The following is a 23,681-nucleotide window of genomic DNA, read 5'->3' as shown; positions in this document are numbered from 1 at the left end:
CCTCTTTACTCACTTGTAAGTCAGGAGTCGAGAGTGGATCGCTGCTAATGACTAGCTCACCAAGTGTAAGGTGGGGCTCTAAGTATTCGGAGCTTCCCGGCTGCTTGGAAGGCTGGCTCTGTCCCATCATCTGGGTCTGAATCCAAATGTTACCTTTCCAGGAGGTGCTAAGCCTACCTGCCCCCCCCCACCCCCCGCTGTCCCACCACTGACTCTCCTCACACATAGCCTTTGTCACCAGAAATCCTCTCGTTTACCTTCTACTTGTCACCCGTGCCAGATGTCAGGCTTCAGGAGAGCAGGGATCTTGTCCTTTGTGTCACCTGCAGTAATCCCAGCTCTTAGGGCGGCTCCTGGCAGAGAGTAGACGCTTAGATATTTGGCTGAATGGAAGTTAGTGTGGCAGGGAAGGAGCTGCAAGAATAGAATCAGGATGGTTTTTTGTTGTTTATTTTTGAGAGAGAGAAAGAGAGCAAGCTGGGAGGGGCAGAGAGAGAGGCACACACAGAATCCGAAGCAGGCTCCAGGCTCTGAGCTGTCAGCACAGAGCCCGACGCGGGGCTTGAACCCATGAACTGCAAGATCATGACCTGAGCTGAAGTCGGAGGCATGACAGGGGCTTAACCAACTGAGCCACCGGGGCGTCCCAGAATCAGGATGTTTTTGATAAACTGCTCTTAAGGAGAGGACACTTAAGAACTCTGACACTGTCCGATCATCTGAGGTCCTGGGTCTGATCACGTGGGCATGGGCATCTCTGGATTGCATCTTGGTTAAAGGATTTTCATATTTGTTGCATAGGAGTTTGAGGAGGGTAGCAAGTTCAACTGGACAAGTTTCCTCAAGATCTCGGCACCTCCTCTCCTTGGCATTTCGTGAAGGACCGTCCAGCTTTTCTTAATCTCGTTGCCTGGTTGTCCGGTGGCTGTGAAGGGTATGGGCATTGGCATTGGCAAACTGCGTGGCAGAGCAGACACATTCTTATCCTCTGAGGCTCTGTGTCCGCATCCATCAAATGGCACAACAGTACCTCATTCTAGTGTTAGGAGGATCAGAGAGGGGAAGGCACACAGGGCCTCGCACACTGTCAGTGCCGCTGTTTTGATGATCTTCGGACACCTTTGCCACAGGCAGGACCCCAGGGGAGGAAGGAGCTCAGGCCGTGGCAAGGAGTGTTGATAAACAGCAAAGATAGCCTTGAGGCAGCAACGCAGGGTTTGCTCTGGGTCTGAGATGGCCTCCGGCATCCGAGGCTCTAAGCCTCGACTGCTCTCGGCACTGATGCGCTTGCTCGCTCTTCTGTAATTGACAGGACGGAGCCTAAGATTCCTCACAGTCTCACCTGACCTGCTTCCTCCTTTCAACATATACCTGTTGTCTGGGCTTGCTGAGCCATTCACGTTCCTGAACACATCGCGCTCTTCACCTGCGGTGCTTTCCTCTGTCCAGCCTAACTGCGTGCGTCCCCTAACACAGCATAGGCCTCATGGTGGGGAGGCTGGGGTGATGGCCTCAAGTGGCTGACTCAAGTGGCTTTGAATACAGGCTCTGTCGCTTTTCAGAATCTTTTTTTTTTTTCCCCTTGTAGAATGGAGCATTTGGATTGAATGCAAACTCATAACAGGTACCGAGGCCGGTGCTTGGTGCTTAGTAGGAACTCGATAAATATGTAAAACAGCAGCAAAGCATTTTCTTTTAAATGTTCTAGCACCCATGCCATTGTTGGGTAATTATGCTTGTGACTTTCCGCGCCTCACTAGTGGGCTCTGTGAGGGCAGAACAGTGTCTAACCTGGCTGGGGCCTTGGTATCTGTCCCATAGTAGGAACTGAATGTAACTTGTTGATTATATAAATGCTACTTGAAATTTGGTGATGGAGTGATGCCTTCAGATTGTAGTGGTCAGGAAGGGATTTGTGTTTAACTTAAAATTTGAAAATTTTAAATGGGTAGGTTTTGAATTCATTGACTTGGAAAGAATGTTTGCTTAGGAGCTACTATGAATAAGTAATCAGAGTGAGGAAGGTGCTTCAGGCAGAGCAGGTAGCACGAGCAAAGGGCAGGCTGGGTGTCGGTGGCCACGAGGAGGCCAGTTTGCTGTCTGCTGAGGAGCTCTGGGGAATGAGACAGGGCTGGGTTATGCTGAGCCTGAGCAAGGGGTTTGGATTCTGTTTCTTCTGTTTGTTTTTAATGTTTATTTATTTATTTACTTTTGAAACAGAACGAGAGAGAGCATGTGCATGCGAGTGGGGGAGGGACAGAGAGCGAGGGAAGGACCGAGAACTCCAAACTGTCAGCACAGAGCCCGACACGGGGCTCGAGCCCATGAACCGTGGGATCGTTTCCTGAGCCGAAATCAAGGGTTGGACATTTAACCGACTGAGCCATCCAGCTGCCCTGGATTCCGTTTCTTACACAATTCTTTTAGCGCCTGGCAAGATGAGGGCAAGATCTGAAGGCAGTGACCAGGAGAGCCCGGGGGCAGGAGGACTCTGGCACACACGAAAACAGGGAAGGGGTAGAAATGCAAGGTCAAGGGGCGCCTGGGTGGCTTAGTCGGTCAAGCGTCTGGCTTCGGCTCAGGTCACGATCTCACGGTTCGTGAGTTCAAGTCCCACGTCGGGCTCTGTGCTGACAGCTCAGAGCCTGGAGCCTGCTTCGGATTCTGTGTCTCCCTCTCTCTCTCTGTCCCTCCCCTGCTCACACGGTCTCTCTCTCTCTCTCTCTCTCTCTCTCAAAAATAAACAAATGCTAAAAAATTAAAAAAAAAAAAAGAAATGCAAGGTCAAGGGGTCTTGTGATACAAGATGCCAATTGGGGGTGATAACCCCTATTCCAGCTGCCCCTCAGGGCGGTCTGGCTATTTTCAGGTTTTCTCCGTTTTGCAGCAGTTTCACCCACAGCCAAGGGGTACCCTCTCGGACGGCATCTTTGTTCCTACCCGGGATCGATTCCATCCCTCTCCCAGCTTGCAGAACTCTTAGGCAAGCAAGTCGAGTACGAAAGACCCTGACCTGCAGCCCAGAGTCCTGCTGTATAGGACAAAGTATCATTCGTGGTGCCTGGAGGTTGGGGGGTGGTATTCAGCAGCAGCAGGGCCAGATGGATTTTGAGACCAGCAGATTCATTCCTTATCATAAATGAGAAGTAAGGATCACTCACTGGGCCGGGGGTCACTCTTCTCTACGTAATGCTCAATGGAATGCCCTCCATTAATTTCCTGCATTTGGAATCTGTGGCTGGCTAGGCCCAGATGGTAGCTGTGATGGCGGGAAAGTAAAGTCAGCAAATACATATTTTAGAGCCCCGTTTATCCTTCTAGTTTTGAGACTGATTCTTTGAAATGAATACACGCGAGTGTTTGAATTTCCACAGGTCTTGCTTTTCCAAGGAGGAATCCAGGTGGCCTCATCTGTGGCGAAGACACAGGATCTGCCCCAGGTGACGTGTTTTTGAAGGAAGATTTATGTCTTTATGTCTGCTTTGCCGGAGACGTCTGTCGGTACCAGCTGAGACACAATAGGGTTCCTCCTATGCTGTTGGAAGAAATGGCACTTGTGAGGCCCTGGGGCTGGCTCTGAAGGAAGGCGGGCACGTGGGCACAGGGCAGGAGGGGGCACCAGGAGGCCCTTGGGCAGGGCCGGTGTCTGTAGGGAATTCTCGGCCCGTCTACAGTTGCTGATTTAACATCTCCGTCTCCACCAACTGTGCTTTTGCGACGGGAGTCTGGTGTTCTGTTCATCTCACAGATGCACTCCGGTGGTGTAGGAGCCCTGTGCTCCACGCGGGCCCAGTGTGCGGCCATTCTCAGCCTTGCCGGTGACGCTGTTTCCTCCTTGCTGAAGTTGCAAGGCTTTTCTAGACCAGCAAGGCATTCAGTGCAAAGCGAGCGGCATTCGGGCTGAATGTTCTGCTGGGCCCCTGCCCTCTCTGCCCGGCCCGCCTTTGATGAAACAGACATAATTTACTCTTCGGTATCTCCTAGGTATACAATCAGATATCTATCCACAGTCACAATTCCTAGGGTTAAACATTATTCACCTGCTGTCTCGTGAAGGTGTTGTTGTTTAGTTTTTTCTTGGCTCTGGCGTTGGTTACGTAAGTGCCTTGTGGAGAGAGGCTGTGTTTTGTACTCGCTGCACCACTGATTCCCAACTAGGAGAGAGGGCGGCACTAGACCCACGGTGCTCGTGGCTGGCGGTTGCAGGGTACCCTGTTTGTGGAATAACCCAATTGTATCCTCTGCAGAAGACAGTCCCGGGGCCCCTTCTTTACTCCTGAAGTCACTGCACCTGGCTGTCACCAGTGACAGCCCTCTTCTGTTTTTCTGCCTCCAAACAGAATGCAGCTCCCTCTACATCCTTTCTGTAATCTTCTGGAAAGTCAGTGATGCTACATGGCCAGTGGGCCTTAATCACTGGTTACTCCTTGGCTACGGATGATCCACACCCGGACCAGCTTTCTGTGTATTGGGTCGTGCCTCCCTCATTCCATCTTCTCTACCCTCGTCTGTTCCTTGGTCCCTGTGCTGGTTACCTCGTGTGCATGTCTATTAGAGCTCATCTGCCTCAGGTGCTGGGATCCCCTGGCCCACTTAGCCTTGAAGTTTTATAAAGGCTCCCTGGCACTTTTTTTTTTTTTATGTTTTATTTATTTTTGAGACAGACAGAAAGCAAGCAGGGGAGGGGCAGAGCGAGAGGGAGACACAGAATCCAAAGCAGGCTCTAGGCTCTGAGCTGTCAGCACAGAGCCCGACAGGGGCTCAAACCCACGGACTGCAAGGTCATGACCTGAGCTGAAGCCGGACGCTTAACTGAGCCACCCAGGCACCCCATCCCTGGCACTTTATACTTCCTTGATAGGTGGTATTTGGTTCTATTTTTGTAATTCCCTGGCTATCAGACTTACATGAAACTTTTGGGTTCTGAGGAATCTGAATTCATTAAGTTCATTATTTGCACTTTATTCCGTGAGGAACAAAATCCTCAGCCCTGACTTCCTAACAGCTAAAGCTGACTTTGCAGAGATGGCATTCAGGCCATGGATGGAAAATCGCCAACCTACTAATCAAGGGGCCTGCCTACCCCCCAGCCCATCCCTCCTTGTCTGCTTCAAAAAGAAAATGGGGAACACTGTTCAAATATTCTCACAGAGGAGGGGGTCCCCAGGGCATCGGGGCTCCCACCAGAGGACAGGGAAGATGACGCAGTGGCCTTCTGTGCTCCAGACACTGTGCTTAGATGCTCCACAGGTTCTGTCTTAAGCAGTCTTCACCGTGCCCATATGCATCTCTGATTTCAGGCACACTTCTGTCTTTCAAAATTAGGGAAGTCACCCATATTCTTGGTGCTAGTAAGTGCCAACACTGGGATTAAAAACTGGGTTATTTTTTAAAACTCTTTTTCTTACTGATATCCTTTACCCAGACTCGAGTGATGTGGGAAGATGGAAATAAAACTACAAATTCCCGGGGCACCTGGGTGTCTCAGTCGGTTGAGCGTTCGACTTCGGCTCAGGTCACGATCCTGTGGTCCTCGAGTTTGAGCCCTGTGTCGGGCTCTGTGCTGACAGCTCAGAGCCTGGAGCCTGCTTCCGATCCTGTGTCTCCTTCTGTCTCTGTCCCTCCCCCGCTCATGCTCTGTCTCTCTCTCTTTCTGAAGAATAAATAAACATTAAAAAAAATTTAAAAAAATATAAATTTCCTTTCTATCACCTGCATACCTAGACATTTCTTTTAGACTTTTCATGACTAGAAATTACTCTGTTTTAAAGATCTTTAAAAAAAAAAAAAGTTTACTTCTTTATTTTGAAAGAGAGAGAGAGCAGGGGAGGGGCAGAGGGGAGGGAGGGAGAGAATCCCAAGCAGGCCCCAAGTTCAGCGCAGAGCCCAACATGGGTTTTAACTCATGACTGAGATCATGACCTGAGCTGAAGTTGAGAGTCAGACGCTTAACCAATTGAGCCACCCAGGTGTCCCTGTTCTAAAGATCTTTTAAGATGACTTTTCCAGGTCGATCCCTTATTTTTTTGGAACTACTCCTTCAGTACCTCCTTCCTTCTCATTCACCCTGCTGAGTCAGTCCCTGACCGCTCCTCTCTCTAGCCCTACACTGGTCTCCCGTTCCTGCTCTGTGCTCATCCTAAGTATAGAAATCCTCATCTTCTAGCCTTCTGTTTTTTACATAGGTCAAACCCCACCTTAGGGTAAAAGTTACCACTTTCTCCTATTTTTTTTTTTTATTTTTTAAAATCCAAGTTAGTTAACATATAGTGTAATAAGGGCTTCAGGAGTAGAATTTAGTGTCTCCTTCTCTTGTTGATGGACCCAATGGTGAGAGAAGCCATGAGAAACCATCCTGATTGGTCCGCTATAAATTAGTAAGATCGACCTAACTATCTGAGGGGAAAAATTTTAACTGAAGTTGTTTCTTAGAACATTGTATTCAATTTGTTGACTCATTTTAGTGAAACAATGCTGTGGCTACTGGAAATCCTTTTGGCCAGTGGTTAATAAACTGCCAGCCCAGGGCTCGATTCTGTTGCGTTTACATGGAGTTTCTTGAAAAACTGGAAATAGCTGTCATTTTTTTACAATGGGGACATTCTGCATACATCCAGATTTCCAGATTCTCTTGAGAAGTCGGCAGATCCAGCTTTCTGGGTTCCTATTTCCTCACTGCAGCTGTCTTTTCCTGCCAAATACCAGCTAATTCACAGGCCTCTCCCGGCCAGCCTCTGCTATTTGTCAGTTTGAGCCCATGGACACTTGGTCTGTGTTCCCAAAGATCCTCATTTGTCTCAGCTACTTTGCAGGAGGGATTGAAGGTCAGGTGAGTGGCCTTATTTTCCTTTTTCTCTCATTTTGTTTTTAACTTCTGCCCCAGTGGAAATATTTCATCCCATGGAGGTTAAACCCATTTCCTGTCCTGCCTTGATGGCAACATGCTGCTCATTTTCTTCACGTTGAAAATAAAACCATCATCTCTGCTTTCCCCTATCCCGATGCTGCTATCCCGATGCTCTCCATCATCCCCCCTTTTTTTTTTTAATTTTCTTTAATGTTTATTTTTGAGAGAGAGACAGAGTGTGAGTGGAGGAGGGGCAGAGAGAGAGGGAGACACAGAATCCGAAACAGGCTCCAGACTCTGAGCTGTCAGCACAGAGCCCGATGCAAGGCTTGAACTCATAAACCTCGAGATCGTGACCTGAGCTGGAGTCAGACGCTCAACCGACTGAGCCACCCAGGCGCCCCGTCTCCATCATACCTTTCAAGATGAGTCTATATTCATTGCCTCTGTTATTTACTATTCTTTTGCTTCTCAGGCCCACTCCATCCTGGGCTTCCATGCAATTTTTTTTTTTTAATGTTTATTTTGAGACAGAGAGAGAGTGTGAATGGGGGAGGGTCAGAGAGAGGGAGACACAGAATCTGAAGCAGGCTCCAGGCTCTGAGCTGTCAGCACAGAGCCTGATGCAGGGCTCGAACTCACGGAGTGTGAGATCTGACCCGAGCCAAAGTCAGATGCTTAACCGACGAGCCACCCAGGCACCCCTGGGCTTCCATGCTATTTACGTATTTATTTTATTTTATTTATATTAAGTTTATTTATTTATTTTGAGAGAGAGCATGCACGTGTGGGTGGGTGAGGGGCAGGGAGAGAGAGGGAGACAGAGAATTCCCAAGCAGGCTCTGTGCTGTCAGCACAGAGCCCAACGTGGGGTTTGAACTCCTGAACTGCGAGATCGTGACCTGAGCTGAAATCAAGAGTCAGATGCTTAACCGACTGAGTCACCCGGGCGCCCCTTAGACTTCCATGTCCTAAGCTTAGTGACATTTTCCGTTCTCCTTCTCTCTACCTCTTGCCATCATTTCCCACTGTTAATTACCCGATCTTGAGATTCTTCTATTAGTTTTGACTACACTGTAAAATCTTGGCCTTCTGATTGTTCTTTCTCTGCTTCCTCTTCTGGTTGCCCAGATATAGGATTACCCCAGGCTTTATCCTGCGTCCTCGTCCTTTCGTGTTCCCACTCACGGAGCTTCACCTTGCTCTGCCGTGCACACCCAGGCCACTGTCTTTGAGCCCACACTCCTATCTACCTGCAGGATGTGCTGTCTAGTCCTCTGATATAAACCCATCACAAACTGACTTTGCCATAGCATTTGTTACCATGACACCATCTTTTTAAAAACATTTTTAAAAATGTTTATTTTTGAGAGACAGAGGCAGAGCACGGATGAGGGAGGGGCAGAGAGAGAGGAAGACACAGAATCTGGAGCAGGTTCCAGGGTCTGAGCTGTCAGCACAGAGCCCGATGAGATCATGACCTGAGCTGAAGTCAGATGCTCAAACAACTGAGCCACCCAGGCGCCCCACCATGACACCATCTTTTAATGGTATCACTTTTCTGTCAGTCACCAAGGCATGAGCTTGGTTTTCTCTGACACCTTCCCTTTGCAACACTGAACTCAAGCAGAAGCCTTGTGAGTCTCCTCACTGCCATAGTAAGAATACCATAAACTGGGCAGTGGAGTGTGTGTGTGCTTAAACAATAGGAATTCATTTCTTCACAGTTCCAGAGGCTGAGACTCTAAGGTGAAGGCATCAGCAGGGTTGGTTTTTCTGAGGTCTCTCTACTTGGCTTGCAGATGGCCACCTTCTTAGTGTGGGCTCACCTGGCCTTTCTGTGGGTTGCACTCTCTGTGTCTCTTCATCATCTTGTAAGGATTATTGGATTATTTCCCTACCCTGTGACCTTATTTAGCCTTAATGATCTCTTTGTAAAGTCCAGTCTCCAAATATCATCACCTTGAGGGTTAAGGCTTCAACAGAAGAATTTGGGGAGGGACACAGTTCAGTGCATAAGAGAGGGGAGTCTGGGGCTTGAAGCAGGAAAGGCATCACAGTTGGATAGTAGGAAAAACTGAGCTAAAGTAATAAATCTGGGAAACAAACGGCCTTCCTGGAGCAGCAGGTAGAAGGAGACGGTGATGGCAGAATTAGAGCGATCTTGCAGCTCAGAACTATGAGGAGCCAAAAGCACCCTGTGCGGGAGCCGGCTGTTCCTTGTGAGGGCAAACCACAACCCAGCTGCGTGTGAGAGAGGTCAGATTAGGGGGAGGAACGGGGGCCATGACACCCCCGGGGACTGCCGACCTGTTGCACCTGTCCTCTGGTCACAGTGGGTGTAAATGAGTATTGTGGACACGGGTGCTGTCGAAACGGCCCTGGCTGTGGCCACCTCTGCCTCCGGAAATCTGAGGGAACAGGACTGAAGGATTGATATAATCTGTTGCTTTACTGCTGTTGCCTCCACTCTGTTCTCACAGCTGCCGTGCCGGGTCAGGGCCTGACCGTCTGTGAGTAGGATTATCACAACAGCCTGTGACCTGGCCGCCCCACGGGGCTTCTTGGCTCCAGTGCATCCCGCCTGCCATTCTCCTGGAGCTCAGCTCTGAGCCTGCCCTTCCTCTGCCTGTAGTGGCGTCTGCTGACCACGAAACTCAGGCCAGATCCTCGGGCTGGAGTTCAAGGCCAAGATTTTACAGTGTAGTCAAAACTAATAGAAGAATCTCAAGATCGGGTAATTAACAGTGGGAAATGATGGCAAGAGGTAGAGAGAAGGAGAACGGAAAATGTCACTAAGCTTAGGACACGGAAGTCCAAGGGCCCGGGTGGCTCAGTCAGTTGAGCATCTGACTCTTGATTTCAGAAAGGCAAATTGGCCATCCTTTTTGTCATGTTGGGCCTTTAACTCTTCTCTGACCACACCCAAGCACGTTCCCACTTCTACACCTGACATCCACATCGTTCTCAGTGTTTAGAATGTTCTCTTCCTACTTCCATACCTATTGAAGTCCTACCTATCTGTTGTCAAGATCTACATCAAGTCCTACCTAATCTGTGAAGTCTTCCTGAATTTGCCCCACGTTGTAGGTCTTATGGCGTTTAGATTGTGCTCATAGAGGTAGCTCTTTTTGTACTAAAACTTTTCCTTTGCCCCTATTCAACTATAAAAGTCCCTTGAGAATAGAGGTGGTGTTTAACTTTATCCCATCAACCATTTAAGAGTATTTTGCATTTTTAAAAATGTTTATTTCTGGGGGGTGGTGGGAGAGAGAGAGCACATGCCTGCATGAGCGGGGGAAGGGCAGAGAGAGAGGAAGAGAGAGAATCGCAAGCAGGTTCCTCACCGTCGGCATGAAGCCCGACATGTGGTTCAAACACATGAACTGTAAGATCATGACCTGAGCCAAAATCAAGAGCCAGACGTTTAACCCACTGAGCCACCCAGGTGCCCCAAGAGTATTCTGCATTCAAGTCAGGGCGAACATGGGTGGCCTGGACAAATGAAACCAGGGTCGTATGTCTTCTTCTTGATGTTCAGTAGAAAGTGGAAGAACCTTTGATCACGATCCTAGGTGGCCTTCACCCACTCCAGTATGCTAACTGAGGAAGCTAAGGAGGGGGAAAGTGCTTGGAAGGGAACAAGAAGCTGAAGTAGAGCTGTCACGCACTCCTCTTGCCGAGGGGCTCACGGGATGACTGGAAGAACCACAGGATAACTGGTAGGGCCTCAGACAGGAATGGAGCTTAAGACTCCACCCACAGGGTGCTGGGGGCGGAGACATGGCTTCTGCTTTTAAGGTTGGTTAGATTTAGGGGGTGGACAGTGGCCCCACAGACTTAACCCATAGAGTGAAGACCACATGGGAGCCGTTCAAGGTTGTTTTCACCTGCTTGATCCTGTTTGCCTGGCTCAGAACTGGAACTTGGGGAGGGAGGCATGAGGCACAGGCTTCAGGTCACCATGCACTCCTATACTGTTGGCCAAGGCATTGACTGGTCAGAGCTGGATCCCGAGGACTGCACATGGTGGCCAGGGCCTCTCCTATCCCAGCTGCCCCCTTGGTTTCTCATGTTGGGTAAAGGTGAGCTTAAGGTGGCTGTTAATAGTTCACCCAACCTTGACATTCTTTTCTGATCCATGAGGGTGTTATCCCAAGACTGAGGAGAATAAGTGGGAGTTAGGAACAACAAAGGGTGGTTTTAAGCACTAGTTTCTTAAGTTAGTGGGGCGTTCTAAAAAGGCTCCTGTTCAGGTTTCAAGCCTGGAGCCTGAGTCAGTAGATCTGGGGTGAGGTGTAGGCATCGATTTCTAGAAATCTCTATAGGTGATTCTGGGGGTCAGCTAGGGTTGAGAATCCAATCTGTAAGGTGCTCGGGAGGTTCAGTGAGGTTGTGTACATGCCTGGCACACAGCGAGTTTTCAAATGGCAACGTGATTTATTATTGCATCACCTGAAGGTCTATAGATGTATACTCTTTCGATGAAGTATATCTGTTCACTCAGATGAAAGCGGATGGGGCCTTTGGGCATGAGTGGACAACTCCCAGGATTGAGGAGATGAACGAAGATCTTATAATTCTTGCTTTACTTCACTTTGCTAGGAGCTGTCCTTTCTTTTCCTTCCTCAGAAGAATTTGATCTCCTGACTTGTGTTTTATCTGATCTTTAGCAACTTCAGGATTCCTTTATGAAATAACCTGGAGGCTCACAGGAGTTACACAAATAACTCTGCTTTGGAGTAGGGCACGTTTCAGAGAACCCCATGTTCACTTTTGTATTGGGAAATGCTTTGTGTTCTTGTCAGGCTCCCACTGACCTTGAGACTCTCAAATATTTCTTAGGAGATCATGGAGTTTTCATGAGCTAAGTGGCTTTAAGATCCCTTCACTCCCACCCATTTCCTGCACTGGGTAGGCTTATGAGCATTCATGTCTATGATAGTTTAGTTTTCTTCTCTTCTCTTCTCTTCTTCTCTTCTCTTCTCTTCTCTTCTCTTCTCTTCTCTTCTCTTCTTTCTCTTCTCTTCTCTTCTTTTAATTTTTTAGAGCATGAGTAGGGGAGAGGGGCAGAGAGAGAGAAACAGAGAGAGAGCAAGCGAATCTTAAGCAGGTTCCATGCTTAGCACAGAACCTGATGTGGGGCTCGATCCCATGACCCTGGGATCATGACCTGAGGCAAAATCAAGAGTTGGACGCTTAGCAGACTGAGCCACCCAGATGCCCCTATGATAGTTTTAAATTAGAAATTTCCACATATAACAATTATCTTAGAACAGAGAATGTTTTATTTTTAATTTTTGTCTTTTTTGTAGCTGGCACACAATGTTATATTCTTTTCCGGTGAATACAGTGATTTGACAACTTTATACTTTATGCTATGTTCAAGTGTAGCTACCGTCTCTCACCATACAACACTATTACAGTACCATTGGCTGTATTCCCTATGCTATACCTTTTATCCCCATGACTAATTCATTCCATAACTGGAAGCCAGTATCTCCCATTCCCCTTCCTCCCTTTTGCCCATTCACCAACCCCTCCCATCTGGCAACTCTCAGTTAGTTCTCTGTATTTATGGGCCTGCTTCTGCCTTGTTCACTTTTTTAGATTCTATATATAACTGAAATCATATTGTATTTGTCTTTCTCTGGCTTATTCACTTAGCATTATACCCTCTGTGTCCATTCATGTTGCTACTAATGGCAAGATCTGATTCTTTTTAGTATATGTGCTGCCAAAGCGAGCACAAGATCTCATTCCTTTTTATGGCTGAGTAATATTCCATTATATAATATAATTAATATATTACATATTAATATATTAACAATAAATATATGTTTGTACATTATATATTAATATATCATAATATATCATCATTAATTTATTAATATTATATATTAATATAATGTAATTAAATTATATATAATATATATATTTCCATCTTCTTTATCCATTTGTCTATCGGTAGGCACTTGGGCTGCTTCCATATCTTGGCTATTGTAAATAATTCTGCCATACACAGGGGTGCACGTATCTCTTTGAATGAGTGTTTTTGTTTTCCTTGGGTAAATACCCAATAGTGAGATTACTGGACCGTATGGTAGTTCTCTTTGTAATTTTTTGAGGAACCTCCATACTGTTTCCCACAGTGGCTGTACTAATTTACATTCCCACCGGTAGTGCACAAGGGTTCCTTTTTCTCCATATCCTTGCCAGCACTTTTTATTTCTTTTTGTTACTGGCCATTCTGGCAGGTGTAATGGGACACCTCTGTGGCTCTGACTTGTGTTTTCCTGATGATGAGTGATGCTGAGCATGCTTTCACGTGTCCTGTTGGCCATCTGAATGTCTTCTTTGGAAAAATGTTTATTCAGGTCCTCTGCCTATTTAAAAAGCAATCAGATTATTATTATTATTATTATTTTGTTTTGTTTTTGTTTTTGTTTGTTTTTTGTTTTGGTAGAACAGGGAAATTTCTGATGTGCAGAGTGACAGGTAAAGCACACTTCACTACAAGTCCTGTCGCCTTCAGGATCAACTGAGTGGAGTCTCACTGCTTCCCCAGCCAGCCCTGTTGAGGAAAGTCCGGCAGCTTCCAGACTCAGACACACACACAAACTGAGGGGAAAATGAGCCGACTTCTGAGCCTCGGCCAACCAAATCGAACTCTCTTGGCTTTTTGGGTCTGGTTTTTGTAGATCATGAACCCTTAGGAACAGCTCCTGGCTCAGACTTCTCTGTGTGCAGGCTGGTGGTGAGGGGGTGTTGACTCGGGGTCAGAGATGGGCCCATGTTGATGGTTGTCTGAGAGGTTAGAACCCTTGGCCGGCTTGGAGCTCAGAAGAGTCCTCTGGGTCCCACCAGCTATTTCTTTCGTGTGGTAAATAGCCCAGCGGCTTCAATTCTTTCTTCTCTGGCCACATCCAGAGGTCCTGTGTGCCCTCCTCTGTCGTCATTGCCTTGCCTTCCCAACTTCTAAAATGTGCCGCATTTTTCTTCTGGGCCATGGGCATATTATTCTCTTTCCTCGTAGCAATAATCTACTCCTTTTGGAAGAAGGTGGGGTCTAAAGGTAAGATTAATAATTAAGATTGATTAGAAAAAATATCTGGCTCTCAGCCCTGAGTCTCTCCTGTCCACCAGCCAGCACTTTGTTCTCTTTCCCACAGACAAGCAACTTGGTTGCCAAGAATTGACTTTCTTCCCAGAGCTCAGAAATGGTTACAGCTTTCTTTCATTTCTAGGGTTGATGTGAACTGGGGGAATAACGCCTGTTGAAGATTTAATGGGCTCCAGCACTGGATGATTGCTGATACGGTATTATAGAAATCCATACGCTTTCGCTAGTTAAACACTTGTCCACCATAGGGATCTGGGCTGGATTTTCTCAGGAAGCAGAAGACGGAGATTGGGGCTGAAGAAACAGGGAATGAGTACCCTTAAATACAAAGATCCTTCCTATTAGGCCCTGTGTTCCAGAGTCCCAGGCATCCTCATCACAAAGCAGCAGGTCGTCGTGGATCCCAGTCCCTATTTAGGGGCCAGTGTAACACCAGGATGCGGATTAGATGGACCCAGGCCTGGGGGTGGACTGGAGCCCAGCCCCTTTGACTCCTAGCTGAATTGTCTCTCAGCAAGATGGCCAAGGAAATAGTTTTAGGGCTCTGAGGGGCCAATGGAAGGCCCGGCTTTGGGGTTTCGATATGTTTTTCTCTGCTGCTGTGGTGGAAGGAGTTACATATTTCATCAGTGTGGCGTGGGCACCGGCATTAATCCTTCAGCGGCTGACCAGTGGGGAGGGCTGACGGGTGGCAGGAGGATGTAGGGGGCCAGCGCCCAGGCTTCAAAGACACAAGTGCGGATCTGAGCGATTGCTGTCTGGCTGTTGGAAAACTTTCATCAAACAAACAATTTGGGATTTTGCCAAGAAGCAGTGATCTGTCTTTTCTTGTGTGTTGAGCTTTTGGGTCTCTACCGAGACCCAGGAAAACGTTGCCTCTTCCCCCCTCCCCAAACACAGGACTAGTCTCCTAGCAAGGTGGTTTCATGTTCTATCCTCCCAGACCTGCAGAGAAAGAGATTTAGATCCTGTGGCTGACTCCCAGGGTGGGAGATCGCTGAATTTTAGGGGTGAGGGCCTGAGAAATGGCCTTTATTTTGATTATAAGGACTTGCAGATTTTGCAGGATTTGGTTGAGGCTTGTTTACAATTGCTCCCAAATTTCGGAGGGCTCTGGGTTTTTTCTAGCTTTTCAGCTCTATGAAATTGCAAGTTGAGAGGGATCTAGAGGTGAGTGGACAGCGATGTGGATTCAAGCTGGAAAATGGGAGTGATACTTGCAGGCCAGATGCTCAGCAGAAAGAAAAAGTAAAGGCCCAGGGAGCCCGGGTGCCTGCATGCAAGGAAGCCCTGCTCTGGTGATGCCCAGTCCCTCCTAATGCCCTCCCCTGTCTCCTCCCAAAGCAGTGCTTTCCTGGCGATGGGTCATGCTAGGAGGGCTGCGAAGCTCCCCCACGGGTGGGTGATGACCTCACGATTGTGGCTCTATTTTTCTCTTCGCGGGAGACACAGCGGGGAGGGCTCAGCCCCGGGCCCTCGGTGAGAGATCACTTGGAACAGTGTCTATTTGTTTGTTTTCTTGGCCGCTTAGTCATTCGGGCTGCTGGTGGCGTGGCCGCCAGACTCCGCTGAGACTGTCTGTAATGGCCAAGTTGTCAGGCAGCGGGAGGCTTTCTGCCAGGTTTGAACTGTATGTCTCTGTGGGCATGAAGGTCAGAGATGGCTATCTGGGATCACCATGGGGTGGCTTCTAAGGAGCCTGGAGCACTTTGCTGTCTCTCCTCCACGCCCCACCCCCCATACCCCACATGGTCATCTGTTCCTGTCCCTCCAGGAGGGAAGGGACAGACGGTTTATTCTCTGATTTACTGGTAGGGAACTGTGACGAGCTGAGCACGAGGCTTGCGCAGCAGGCAGCGTGACCTCAGAGTCCAGCCTTCTGCTCCTGGACCTCTGCCTGGCACCAGCCGATCTGGCTTCTGTTCTCACTCTCCTGTGGAAGAAGATGCTTACGCTAGGAGGGATCGATGATGCTGGCAGGAGCCTTCCCCGTACGAACCGAGTGCCAAAGTCCCAGCTGGTGGTTTTCATACTTGTCCTTGCTTCCTCCTGTGGCCCGGGGCCCTGCTGCGGCAATGGGGCAAGAGGAAGGGCAGGATGGATGGGAACAGAAGCTGCTTCAGACAGGAGAATCTGACCCAGCCACAGGAGTCCTTTCTCTGTTGGGTATCCCTACTTTGCTCTAAAACTTCAGGGTCCTTGTTCTCCAATAGGCCAGGCCAGCTCTGAGGCCTGGCTTCTCTGGTTTTTAGTTGTTTGAGGTCTTCCTGATCCTGTCCTACCTTACCTGCCTCCCACTAGTCCTTCAGGTCTTGGGAAAGGCGTTTTCCCAGGAAGCATTCTTACTTCTGCCTGTCCCAGTCCCTGCTCCCAGCGCCCTCTGTTATAGTCTGCCTTATCACTGTGTTCTTTCCTAGCATATCCCTCACCACGTGTTGTAAAAATGTGTGCTCCTCTGTATGAGAGGCAAAGTAAAGGTCCGTGTTGTCCACAGATTTATCCTCAAGGCCTATTACTTGGGAGGCTCTTTAAATATTTGAATGAAAGTGGGCTTGTATCTTTCTTTCTTTCTTTTTTTTAAAGTTTATTTATTTATTTTGAGAGAGAGAGAGAGAGAGCATGAGCATGAGCATGAGCAGAGGAGGGACAGAGAAAGAGGGAGAGAGAATCCCAGGCAGGCTCCATGCCATCAGCACAGAGCCCAGCATGTGGCTCGATCTCACGAACCATGAGATCATGACCTGAGATCAAGAGTTGGACGCTTAACTGACTAAGCCACTCAGGTGTCCTGGGCCGGTATTTCCTTAAAATATTTAGGTCAGGTGTTAAACCTACTTTCTTTAGGAAACAAAGAGGAATTTGGGTTTGGAGCTATTGAAACTGAAAAATCTATGTCTGGGACCCAGCCAAATACATGGGTCTGAAACTCAAGTAAAAAGGTCATCCTTTGGGAAATAGATTTGGAAATCCTTGGGAGGTCCTGGAAGGCGGCCTCCTAAACCTCAGTGTTGCTACAGTCTAGATTTGGTGTGATTAGAAGAAGAGAATTATGGGAGATGGAACACACGGGTTCTTTCTCCAAGGGGATTTTCTGTCCCCTGGGTTTATCCGATTTTTTTCATCACAGAAATGGCCTCCACCTTCCACCCACGAGAATGTGAGCTGTCCAAACAAGAAGGGCAAAGCTATGGCTTCTTCCTGCGAATTGAGAAGGACACTGATGGCCACCTGGTCCGGGTGGTTGAGAAGGGTAGCCCAGCGGAGAAGGCGGGCCTCAAGGACGGAGATCGAGTTCTTAGGATCAATGGTGTCTTTGTGGACAAGGAGGAACATATGCAGGTGAAAGGGACATTTGGGGTTCTTCTAGGATCTCTTTGGCTCCCACATATCTGCTGATTAGTGTTTGGGGTCAGCAGAGGTCTCCCAGCTGCCACTGGCAAGGCAGACGCCCTATGGCAGTACTTTCTGCCAGTTAATCGTCTCCTCCAAATTAACTGAGAACCACAAAATGGTTCTTAGATTGAATAGTGTCAGAGCTAATAGGCATTGTGTTTGCTCTAGGCTAGGAACTATGCTGGGCGACTTCATAATCATTATTTTGTTGAACCTTTGTCACAACCCATGAGGTACGTATTACCATTCTGCAGATGAGGGCTCAGAGGCTCCGATGACTTACTAATGTCTTGATGCAGTGAACATGTGGGACGGTCTGACCTCACCCCACTTCTGCCTGCCTCCCCATGCATGCCCTTTCCACCACACCATGCTGTTTCCATGAGCCCAGCTGGGATCGGGGCGCTCTAAGTTCTAACAGTGCTAGAGCCCCGCCCCCTCCAGCCCGCACCTGGTTCTTGGGAGGGGTGGGGTAGAGACGGCTGGACACTGTGCTGACTGTTTGCGCTTCAGAGACCAGCATTTGGAATCCTCTGGATCCAGAGACTGAGCCAGATGGTGAGCATCCCCTGGAATCGCTTCTTGGTTCAAGTTATCTTTTTCTTTCTCCTAGGTTGTGGATCTGGTCAGAAAGAGTGGGAACTCCGTGACTTTACTAGTCCTGGATGGGGATTCCTATGAGAAGGCCATGAAAAAACGGGTAGACCTGAAAGAGTTGGGTCAAAGTCGGAAGGAGCCGAGTTTGAATGATAAGAAACTGCCCCCTGTGGTGAAGGAAGGAGCAGAGACTTGGACGCAGCCACGTCTCTGCTACCTGGTGAAGGAGGGGAGCAGCTATGGCTTCTCTCTGAAAACTGTCCAAGGTGGGCTTGAGGGCAGGATTTCCAGAAGAAAGATACTGTTATTGGCTAATGGCTTCTTTGACCACCTTTTCAGATGCTATGGCTGTCTAATTGTAGCTTCTTCCTCCCCTCTCCCTCCTTCCCTGACCCTTCCCTTGCTTTGACTATTGTGCAACAAGGGATCAAGACACTGGACCCATCATGGGGTGACGAGGGGCCACTGGGCACTCCTGTCTCCTAGTGTTAGGCTGAGCTTTGAGATCAGAGTGTTAGAGGGCTGATGCTTCTTTGTTATTCTTTCCTAGCTTCTTTAGGGTGAGGGTGGAGGGGAGAAGGGGGAATAAAAGGCAAGAAAAAGGAAATTTTTCATAATAGCTACTTTTGAGTAAGGATGCTGTCTTTCCACTTCAAGTGCCCAGGTGATCACACATTCAACAAATTCTTGAGGGCCTGTTGATGTGCCAGACACCATTCTAGTGGCTGAGGATGCTATTAAAAATCCCACCCTCCTGGGGTGCCTGGGTGGCTCAGTCGGTTGAGCATCCAACTTCGGCTCAGGTCATAATCTTGCAGTTCATGAGTTTGAGCCCCGCGTCGGGCTCTGTGCTGACAGCTCAGAGCCTGGAGCCTGCTTCGGATTCTGTGTCTCCCTCCCTCTGCCCCTTCCCCGCTCATGCTCTGTCTCTCTCTGTCTCTCAAAAATGAATAAACGTTTAAAAAAATTTTTTTTTAATAAAAAAAAAAAATCCCACCCTCCTATGACATTTAAATAGTACCTTCTCAGCTGTGGCCCAGCCTCAACTGCTCTGAGGTACATCCCTGACCTCTGAGAGGTACATAGTGATTTGAAAACTCCTGACCACCAGAAAGTACTAGAAGCTCTGTGTGTAGAGTTTCAGAGATACAGACTATGCAATTGACTGTGGTTCCGTAATGGTGTCTCTGGGATTTAGAGCCACAGAGGCTACTGGTTCCACCTTGAATTTGCTCCTCCCATGTTCCTTCTGATACTGGAGAGGCACTGGTCATAATTGGGTAAGTGATAAAGAACAGACCAATAGTAAACATAAAACTTGTTTCCAAGGCCTATTTAACCTATAGCAAGAGATATAAACTAGGTAGAAGAGGCATTTCTCAAGTTTGTCCACTATTAAACATAGTGGTGTAGGTGGTCAAGGGAAGCCTGGCATTTCTTAGAAGTCCATTATCAGCAAAATGGTAAAAAAGTTATCATAATTCAGATTCAATCCATTTGGCCCTTGTGTTAGTGAACATAATGCATGGTTTAAATGAACTTTATGAAGAAAATGTTTTCTACATGACAAATATATAACAAGAGAAATTGTAATGGGAGAAATTTTAAGACAGCAGTTTCTACTGTTATTCCTTACAAGTGATTTATTTTGTCATTATGAAGCTGCCCTTTGCCTAGGTTGAAATATTAATATCTTGAAAGAATTGATATCATTTCTCTATCTCTATCTCTATCTCTATCTCTATCTCTATCTCTATCTCTATCTCTATTTGTATCATTTCTGTATCTAGCTGTCTTCTGTGGCTCTGTCCTCCTAGGCTTGCATCAGTGAGATTTGGTGACCTCATTGGTACAGGACGGTTGGTGATAGAACTAATTAAAGAGGACAGGGGGCACCTGGTGGCTCAGTCAGTTGACTGTCCATCCGACTTCGGCCCAGGTCATGATCTCACGGTCTGTGCGTTGGAACCCCACGTCGGACTCTGAGCCCTGACAGCTCAGAGCCTGGAGCCTGCTTCCGACTCTATGTCTCCCTCTCTCTCTGCCCTTCCCCTGCTCACGCTCTGTTCTCTCTCTCAAAAATGAATAAACGTTAAAAAGAATTAAAAAAAAAATAAAAGGACAGAATGGAACAGATGCTTTCTAATTCCACAAATGCGAAGAATGGGAGTGTGACAGCGATACAGCCCGGGCACAGCTCGGTGCTTTTCCGGTTCAAAAGGCCAGTGCCACCTGAGATTCCTTCCTTGCATTTAGTTGGGGTCGGAAATTCTATTAGAATCAACAAAACCCAACAAAGCTCCTAGCACAAAGCCAGGAGCTGTAATTATAATTCTAGATCAGAAGGCAAAGTTAGCCTTAAAATTGAAGGTTGTAATTTTTACGTTATTGGGAGGAAATCCCTTATTGTTGGACTTTCTGTGTGATGGAGTTGTGATGCTGGTCCACTCCCTTTCAGGCAAAAAGGGAGTGTACATGACTGATATAACACCTCAAGGTGTGGCTATGAAAGCTGGTGTCCTGGCTGGTGATCACTTGATTGAAGTAAATGGAGAGAATGTAGAAGACGCCAGCCATGAGGAAGTCGTTGCAAAGGTATAGCCCAAAGGGGCACTTTTCTTACCTTTCACTCTCCTCCTATTGGAAGTGACAGGAAGACAGGAGTGGTAGTTTATGATGGAAGGAATATAATGATGGGAAGCTAATCCTTTGTTTTCAGAGTGAATAGACTCACTAGTGGTGTCAGCAGGGTTAGCATAGGGTTTTGGAACAAGGCTAGTTTCGTGTTATTTCAAAGAAAAGTGTTCTAAAGAACTGTCAACTTTATCTTTTGGATCTTTTTGTACCTGATTGGGAGCTCCGTCTGAATTTATAACAAATTGAGTGTTTCACTAAAATGTTTTAGCTCAAGCTGGCAGATAACCAATGTGATGATGAATATAGAGCTACGTGTAGGAGGTGTTGGAAGACCTGTTACCCCAGGTCTTATGTCCTGGGTCCATGACACATGGATTATGCTCTCAGGTTTTCCTTTGAGGTCACGTGGAGCCATGAAAACTGACCAACTTCTCCTGGTAGAATAATTTTTCACAGTAGACCTTTACCTTCTTTTCCAAACTCCTTCTCTAGACGTAAGTACTTTGCTTAAGTACCTTTCTGGGTTTTCTGAATCCCAGCTCTCACTTGGGTTCAGTTCGCATCTGTGTGGGTGAGGTCATACTTAACAAAGGGGAAAACAGCTGTAGAAGTGGGGATCGAGAAATCCCAGGGAGATCAGGAGGTAGGGTTATAGTTCAAACTCAGGCCTCACATTGCATATTTTCTGTCGAACCTAGAGACTGTGTGCCTCTGCGCAGAAGCTCTCCTCCTCCCCCGTGCCGTTCTTGGAGACCGCTGTCAGTCTTACTGTGTGTGCTGTTCCAGGTGAAGAGTTCTGGAGGCCGCGTCATGTTCCTGCTGGTGGACGAGGAGACTGACAAGCTCCACACCGAGCAGAAGACCAGATTCAGGAGAGAGACGGCCAGTTTGAAACTGCTACCCCACCAGCCCCGGCTCGTGGAGATGAAGAAGGGGAGCAATGGCTATGGTTTCTACCTGAGGGCAGGCCCGGAACAGAAAGGTGAGGCGCTAGACGAGCAGAAAGCGTGGCAGTGGAACCAATTGAACAATGAAGTCCAATTCTTCATCCTAGTCCGACTCCAGAGTTCTGTTAGGCCCCCAACTTCCTAGCTGCTGCACGAGGAGATAGTAAGAGACTAGAAGGCATAGCCGGGTCATTTTCCATGGGGGCCTGACAACGGGTCTCTCAGGTTTTCCTTAGCAGAATGATAAAGCAGAATTTTAGATCTGGGTGGTAGTGTGCTGTAAATTTGCTCTCCGGGGGGAAAAATTCCACCTAATTTGTAGCATTTGTTGATCTATTTTATTTTATTTTATTTTGGTGGTGCAAATACTCCCATTACATCTGATTTCAAGCTACCAATGTGCTGTCACAGAGTGCAATGTTGAGAAGTATGGGCGAGAAAGGGTTCTCATGAGCCTGGACGAGCCAGCTCCAGTACGTCACCAGATCCGAGGCAGAGGTGTGGGCTGGGGCCTGGGAATCCAATAGAACCAGGAATCTTTCTGATTCCTTGCAACTCAACAAGAAAAGAACTACAGTCCTTCTAGGGAAGCTGAATATATAAAAGAACGCAGCTTCAGGCCATTTTGCAAACTGTTATTCTCCTAGAAGTTGCTATGTTCTGTTCATTACATTTGAATTAATCGAATGTTAATTTGATTCATGTTATATAAAAGCATCCTCAGGGCCTTCTAGAATATCAAGTGGATCAAATAGGAGTTCTTCAGTCAAGGAGCCTCCTGTTTAGTAGAGGAGATGCAATACTTATGTCCATAACTGAAGGTAGTTGTGAGGAGAACCTTAATATGGGTTAGATAAAATACTGTTGGAATTCAAGGTTGGAACACATTTTCCTTACTAAAAAAGTACAGGAAGACCTCATTGTAGAGATGGCACCTGAGCTCAGGCTTTGAAGTATGAATAGAATTTGGACAAACAGATGGTGTGGGAACAACGCAGACCATTCCATTAGGATGGGATTGTGTGAATAAAGCAGGGAAATATGGGCACAGTTTGGCATCTGAGGTGTAGCACAGGAAACCATGTTAGAAAGGTAGGTTGGAAAGAGATGATGAAGGGCCTTTAATACCAGGTTGAAGAGTTTAGACTTGGCTCTGTGGTCGATGGGGAGTTAAAAGTTTTTTCAACAGTGTGATAAGAAAAAGTTAAGCCTATAGCACCTTGGGGGCTTACGCATCTCAAACACAATCCTAATAATTCTGCAAGAAGAATTTCTGAACTTAAGGGCTTGGAGAAGATACAGTAATTATTATAAAGTCAAATAGTTGTGGTTTAACTGGGACCAAACTCAGGTCTGTTCTGTTCTTTTTTTTTTTTTAATTTTTATTTTTTAATGTTTTTATTTATTTTTGAGACAGAGACAGAGCATGAGCTCTGGGCGGGGGGGGGGGGGGGGGGGGGTTGGTCAGAGAGAGAGGGAGACACAGAATCCAAAGCAGGCTCCAGGCTCTGAGCTGTCAGCACAGAGCCCGATGCGGGGCTCTAACTCATGCACTGTGAGATCATGACCTGAGCCGAAGTCTGATGCTTAACCGACTGAGCCACCCAGGCGCCCAGGTCTGTTCCGTTCTAAAGCCCACACTCGTGCTGTTGCCCCGAGGAATGACTTGGTCCGACATTGCATCAAGAAGAGTCTGAAGGCAGATCTGTATTGGAGAAGACAGAGATCAGGGACAGGGAGAGCAATTCATAACTGAAGGTAGGTAGAGTTTAAGGCAGGAACTAATACCACCTGCATTGAGGGTAGAGGAAGTGGCTCCAGAGAAGAGGAGATATGTCAAATATTAAGGCAACAACAAAGGACCTAGGAGTTGATTGGAATATGGGGAGTGGACACTGAGGAAGAATTGTTTCTACGTGTCAGTGACTGGAGTGATGGTGCTTCCATGAACAGGTGACCTAGAGGAGGAGCTTTGGGATGGGGGTGATGGGCAGAGATGGCTTTTGGTTTGAGTATGTTACATTTGAGGGATCTATGGGATACCTAGTTGGAAATGCCCAGCAGCCAGCTGGAAGAGTGAAACTGGAGCTTGTTACAAAAGTGGGAGGGACAACAAAAAAGACAGTGTGGGAGATCT

The 23,681-nt window shown here is 47.4% G+C and overlaps 1 protein-coding gene across 6 annotated transcripts in view; it reads left to right on the top strand.

Moving 5' to 3' along the window:
* Positions 1 to 23,681, top strand: part of PDZK1 (PDZ domain containing 1) — a 43,590-nt gene that overhangs the window by 1,397 nt on the left and 18,512 nt on the right. For 2 of the 6 annotated variants that reach the window (XM_015084238.3, XM_053214700.1), the window contains exons 2-6: positions 3,375 to 3,440; positions 17,098 to 17,309; positions 17,977 to 18,226; positions 20,419 to 20,555; positions 21,384 to 21,579. In XM_015084238.3, the coding sequence (XP_014939724.1) occupies positions 17,100 to 17,309; positions 17,977 to 18,226; positions 20,419 to 20,555; positions 21,384 to 21,579 (793 nt within the window). In that variant the 5' untranslated portion in view covers positions 3,375 to 3,440; positions 17,098 to 17,099. Of the gene's footprint in view, positions 1 to 3,374; positions 3,441 to 9,330; positions 9,585 to 14,094; positions 14,168 to 17,097; positions 17,310 to 17,976; positions 18,227 to 20,418; positions 20,556 to 21,383; positions 21,580 to 23,681 lie in introns of all 6 variants that reach the window. The other 4 variants (XM_015084240.3, XM_053214699.1, XM_015084241.3 and 1 more) reach the window with 4 other exon arrangements.

This window comes from Acinonyx jubatus, chromosome C1 (assembly GCF_027475565.1).
Source record: "Acinonyx jubatus isolate Ajub_Pintada_27869175 chromosome C1, VMU_Ajub_asm_v1.0, whole genome shotgun sequence".
NCBI classification, from domain to species: Eukaryota; Metazoa; Chordata; class Mammalia; order Carnivora; family Felidae; genus Acinonyx; species Acinonyx jubatus.
This window is presented reverse-complemented; position numbering and strand designations above follow the sequence as displayed.